Source organism: Camelina sativa, chromosome 4, assembly GCF_000633955.1.
Source record: "Camelina sativa cultivar DH55 chromosome 4, Cs, whole genome shotgun sequence".
NCBI lineage: Eukaryota > Viridiplantae > Streptophyta > Magnoliopsida > Brassicales > Brassicaceae > Camelina > Camelina sativa.
Window position 1 is genome coordinate 22,527,383 of NC_025688.1, and position 5,730 is coordinate 22,533,112.

At 39.8% G+C, this 5,730-nt stretch overlaps 2 protein-coding genes across 2 annotated transcripts in view; one reads left to right on the forward strand and one right to left on the reverse strand.

Moving 5' to 3' along the window:
• LOC104781864 (ABC transporter C family member 2-like) overlaps positions 1-1,853 on the forward strand; it is a gene marked incomplete in the record, with an annotated part of 12,294 nt that extends 10,441 nt beyond the window's left edge. Inside the window, 4 exon segments of the mRNA XM_010506635.2 lie at positions 1-538; positions 653-898; positions 990-1,404; positions 1,554-1,853. Of these exon segments, the coding sequence (XP_010504937.2) occupies positions 1-538; positions 653-898; positions 990-1,404; positions 1,554-1,651 (1,297 nt within the window).
• On the reverse strand, positions 1,751-5,173 carry LOC104781863. The gene is made up of 5 exons (XM_010506634.2): positions 3,717-5,173; positions 3,416-3,597; positions 3,110-3,333; positions 2,666-2,999; positions 1,751-2,566 (listed from the first exon to the last, which is right to left on the reverse strand). The coding sequence occupies exons 1-5, from the start codon at positions 4,600-4,602 to the stop codon at positions 2,102-2,104; spliced, it is 2,091 nt and encodes a 696-aa protein (XP_010504936.1). The 5' UTR covers positions 4,603-5,173; the 3' UTR covers positions 1,751-2,101.

The following is a 5,730-nucleotide window of genomic DNA, read 5'->3' on the forward strand; positions in this document are numbered from 1 at the left end:
GTTAACAGGTGTTTTGAGACTTGCGAGTTTGGCGGAGAATAGTCTAAACGCAGTCGAGCGTGTTGGCAACTATATAGAGACACCGCCAGAGGCTCCACCTGTCATTGAAAACAACCGTCCACCTCCTGGATGGCCATCATCTGGATCCATAAAATTTGAGGATGTTGTTCTCCGTTACCGCCCTCAGTTACCCCCTGTGCTTCATGGGGTTTCTTTCTTCATTCATCCAACAGACAAAGTGGGGATTGTTGGAAGGACTGGTGCTGGGAAGTCAAGCCTATTGAATGCGTTATTTAGAATTGTGGAGGTGGAAAAAGGAAGGATCTTAATCGACGAGTGTGACATTGGCAAGTTTGGACTGATGGACCTACGTAAAGTGCTCGGGATCATTCCACAGTCACCAGTTCTTTTCTCAGGAACTGTGAGATTCAATCTCGATCCATTTGGTGAACATAATGATGCTGATCTTTGGGAGTCTCTAGAGAGGGCACACTTGAAGGATACCATTCGCAGAAATCCTCTTGGTCTTGATGCTGAGGTACTCAGCTACCATTTGTATCTTGAGATTTAATGGCTACCTGTATTAATATGGAGTCTCCTTTTTAAATGGTAATAACTGATTTTGAGTCTTTGTTGTTGCGTTCCACTTCAGGTTTCCGAGGCAGGAGAGAATTTCAGTGTGGGACAGAGGCAGTTGTTGAGTCTTTCACGTGCGCTGTTGCGGAGATCTAAGATACTCGTCCTTGATGAAGCAACTGCTGCTGTTGATGTTAGAACTGATGCCCTCATTCAGAAGACTATCCGAGAAGAATTCAAGTCATGCACGATGCTCATCATCGCTCACCGTCTCAATACCATCATTGACTGTGACAAAATTCTCGTCCTTGATTCCGGAAGAGTATGAACTTGATTTTCAAACACTCACTCTTTCAATCTCACACTCCACTTGTTTCTCAGTTAACCTGTTCTATTCCAAATTGTCAACTCAGGTTCAAGAATTTAGTTCACCGGAGAACCTTCTTTCTAATGAAGGAAGCTCTTTCTCGAAGATGGTTCAAAGCACTGGAGCTGCGAATGCTGAGTACTTGCGTAATTTAGTTCTCGACAATAAGCGTGCCAGAGATGACTCACAACACGTACAAGGCCAGAGGAAGTGGTTAGCTTCTTCTCGCTGGGCTGCAGCCGCTCAGTTTGCGTTGGCTGCGAGTCTTACTTCGTCGCACAACGATCTTCAAAGCCTTGAAATTGAAGATGATAGCAGCATTTTGAAGAGAACAAACGATGCGGTTGTGACTCTGCGCAGTGTTCTCGAGGGGAAACACGACAAAGAGATTGCAGAGTCTCTTGAGGAACATAATATCTCTAGAGAGGGATGGTTGTCATCACTCTATAGAATGGTTGAAGGTAAATAAATATATCATAGAAATCTCTCGACAAATGCTTACCTGAAGATATGATTCTATATGCAAAATCTTAATCATCACACCGAAACATTAAAGTCCATTTTCGTGCTCTTATCTTGAACGCTTGCTTTCTACTGTCTATATTTTCAGGGCTTGCAGTGATGAGTAGATTGGCAAGGAACCGAATGCAACAACCAGATTACAATTTCGAAGGAAATACATTTGACTGGGACAATGTCGAGATGTAGATAAGTTCAAGTTAAGCTAGGTATCATCGTCCTTCCTACAGAAACATTTTCTTACCTTGACCGAAATTAAGAATTTTGGATTCCTTAAGTTCCATTTTCATAAACTAAACTAAAGAAAATCAAAGATTGTTGTGTATTTCCTGCTAAATAGAGTAAACATTGTTGTGTACTTCCTACTAAATAGAGTAGTTACTTGAGTATCCTTCTGACTCGTAAATGGGATTCTTGAATACTCGGAAACCAATAATACCCGTTTCAGATTTGATGATAGAGACTAGAGAGTGTTTATAATTAAGGACTTGTCATGCAATTTTGGAGCTGGACAAAGTTGTAAACATGAGTTTCTCTACAGTCTGTTCATATTCAAAAACCTCATCACTGTAGCACTAGAAAGAAACAAACATCAAGAAGCAAGCTCCTGAAACCTCAAGAAGGGAATGAGGTCCTTTTTTAGGGTTGAGATTCCTCGGAATCTTGGGATGTTTTGGAAACATCTGTACTGGTTTGGCCATGAACGGATTCAAACCCATTGGCAAAGACATTAGCAAGAGCAGTCAACACCTGAAACACATTGGGAAGGCTTGACTTGAGGTTGTCCAGTGTCATTCTCTTACTAACCTCGACTGAGTTTAAGTACTTAGCTTTCTCAATGTCCACTCGTTTCCTCAAGGCTTCAATCTTGGCTTGTTTGATTGACAACGGATGCTTAGAACCCAAACTCGTTGAGCTTAATTCCTCCTCTTCCATTGCTGAAATTCCCTCGAGCCTTCTTTCGATTTCAGCCAGTGAAATTTGCTCTTTCTCCAACCTCCTTTCAAGTTTATTACATTTCCTCCGCAGGTTGTATTCTTCAGCTTGTTGATGAATAACAGATTTAATTGACATCAGAAAGCTTTTAATGGCTTCTGAAGTCACCTGCGCCACGCAAAAAAGTTGCATTTACTTATATTAAAGACAGCCTTCATACAGCCAAGAACCAGAAAAATATATATAAGTTGCAAGTGATCAGAAAACCTTATCAGGAAGCTTTTCAAATACAAGCTGCCATTCTTTGCAGAGCTTACGAGCAGCAACAGGCAAGCTGCTTCTTTGGTTTTCTTCATTAGAGAGGCGATCAGTAAGTTGGATCCACGTACAGAGTGTTTTCACGTATTCCCGCTGAGAATTTACTAACTTGCAAAAGCTGTTGTACCAGCAAGTAACCTCGGTCTCTAGTTGATTAACCGCCTGTCGTTTGTATTCCGAACTGAGATCTATACTAGGGTAATCTGGAAGATGGTTCAGTTGCTGGGATATATGAATTTGGACTTGATGACACTTGAGCATTGTTTTCCACATATGTGCTAGCCTGTGCATATTAAGACCAAATGAATCTTGAGAAGAAGCAGTATATGCAAATCGCATAAAAGGAATGCTTTCCAATAAGATGGCCAGCAAAAGAGTGGTTGTGGAGTTTACCCAGAAGTTAAAGCAACTAGCTGTGGATATAGCTCATCATTGATCAAGTTAAGCATACAGGAGCGTGTTGTAGTTATGGACTCTTCTAAACGCTGTATCTCGGTTTCCAAATTCTCCAAAGACAAGCGTGCCTTCTCCATTTTGCTCAAATCATAGTTTTCCCCATCTTGCTTTTGCAGTAATGCAGACTTCCTCTCATGCTCCACGTTGGTAATTTCTTTGTTCTGATCAGAAAATAAAACTTAGCATTTCATGGTTGAATCTGACAATCTAACACCGAAAAGAGTTGGATCAGCTAGCTCTTACTCTGACTAGCTGGTAAAGTTTCTTCTCAGCTTTGTATAGCTTCTCAAGTGTGCTGCAGTGAGCTCCAGGCCTACAGGGTTCAACAGCACCGCTTGTTGTAGTATCTTTTCCCAACTGTAGAGACTTTGAAGACCAGCTCCATGATAATGCACTGAATACCTTTGCAGAACTGCTGTTCTTCCCTGCGAGCCACATAAGTATTATAACATGTACAACAAATTATTCATGCTTAACAACATAAATCAGAATCTGTGGTTGGTCCAACACCCTAAAAGATTGAAAAGTTAGGTCATTCACTTACTTCTTGTTTCCTGGTATCTGAAAGGATCAACAGTATCCCTACTGTTGATGTCTATAATCACAGCTATCTCTTTCTCGCAACCCGATGCTTTTAGAAAGTAATCATCCAACTCTCTGATGATCCCTTCTAAGGTCCTCCTGATCCTACAATCAGTCACACGAGTGTTCTGCAGATCTTTACCAGAGCAGCTTGTCATGGATGAGTTATCATCCATAGCTTCTCCCAACTTAAACTTTAAACGCCGTGGCTTCTTCGTGTCACAGCCACCGATAGCCTCTATCTGATGAACACTTAAATCAAGGCAATCATCTCCTGCTTCTTGTTGCTCATCTTCTTCCTCAAACTGAGACTTCGTCTCCGCCCAGTTCTCCTCTTCAGCTTGCTGAACTTGTTGTTTCTTCTTCAGCACAGTTTGTGTAACTACATTGTCACCATTTGGATGACTATCCAGCTCCAGTGAGTCAAAAGGGTTCCAAATGTTCCAAGAATTCGGCAATGGAGGCGGAGGAGTTGCACCACTTCCGTCACTACCACCATCGATATCTGCAGCACCCTCTTCCTCCTCATCAACCAATTCACGACCAGTATCAGGATTTCTCAAATCCGGGCTAAATGGAGGAGGTGGTGGAGGTGAAGGAGGCAATGTAGGAGGCGGCGAAGGAGGCAAAGGAAAACTTAAACCATAACTAGTGTTTTCAAGCTCCAAGGTCTCAGACTCAGTGAATTGCCTAAGAGTAACACCAGTGTTCCTCAAAGCTCTAAGATAAGCCAACTGTGCATCAGCAAATTCTCCCCTGAACCCTAATAACTTCTTCATAAGCCTCTTCCTCTGCCTACACACTAAAACCTTTTCTTCATTATCAATGCTTGAAGCAGCACAACCCATTTTTTTTCCCTTTTCCCTTCTTTCACTTACAATTTCAAATCGAGGATGGCTAAAATTAGCTCTTTCTTTGAAATGTACAAACGATTCAAACCAAAGGCCTAAGCTTTTTTAACTTACAGATTTCATCAGAAACAGAAATAGGCAAAAAGGGTTGGAGAAAGAGTACCGAAAGCTCCTTATTTTATTTTTGTTTTGTTGCTTTCGTCACTTTCAGAGAAAGTGTTCTAAGGGAATGAGAGGACAGCAAACTAATCTTCAAATGTGCTTTCGGAGAACATACCAACGAAGCTCGCGAATGATTAAATCTTTTAAAAGGAACCGCCTTTATCTCTCTCTCTCTTGAGAAACAGAGTTCGAAGAGAAAGGTAAAAGAGGAGACTTTGATCCACGGAAACACCAACTTCGAAAAAAGGTCAAAAGATTGGTTCAAGAGCTCCCCAAGAAGAAAAAAGAAAAAGAAGAGCAATAAAAACGATTCAATTAGAAACAAAAATGTGGAAAGAATAAAGATAGCATGAGAGGAACTGAGTTTAGAAATTTCAGAAAGCAAAATTGCATGACTCTTTATATTTTTATTTTATTTTAGCACAGGTTATGATGATACTGACATGGAACCTGGTACAAAGAAAGAGACATTGGTCAATTTCGCTTTTTAATATTTAATATATATATATATATATATTTTTTTTAAAGAAATTCAAGGAATTAAAATAATTAAGGAAAGTTTTAAAAATAATATTAAGGAGGCAACTACCAAAAATTGAGAGAAAATGTATTTTTTTAACCAGTCCTCTATAATAAGGGAGAGGATGGTGAACAAAAAAAGAAACTGGTGTGTAATTCATAGAAGATTTTAAAGTTTGAATAAAAAGAACTTGCAATTCATTGTGAGTTTGTGACAAACAAAAAAGAAAAACTTATTAGTTTTTTTTTTTAAAACGTCATAACACGATAGCAATAATTTATCCGACCAAAGTCATAAAAAAAAAGGAAAAGAAAGAACATCCTTTAAAGCGACCAAACATGATCAAAGGCAAAGATTAAGTTAGTATTGTCTTAACTCTTAACACGATTACAGCGAACTAACTTACACAAGAAGAAACTCTTTTGAGCCTAACATGCCTTTAA

Bases quoted from the DNA above. Each gene is read 5' to 3' on its own strand.
- LOC104781863 (XM_010506634.2), bottom strand. From the start codon at position 4,602: ATGGGTTGTGCTGCTTCAAGCATTGATAATGAAGAAAAGGTTTTAGTG. The intron at 3,598-3,716 runs GTAAGTGAATGA...TGTGGCTCGCAG, and splicing joins CAGATACCAGGAAACAAGAA to GGAAGAACAGCAGTTCTGCA. The intron at 3,334-3,415 runs GTAAGAGCTAGC...TTTTCTGATCAG, and splicing joins AACTTTACCAGCTAGTCAGA to AACAAAGAAATTACCAACGT.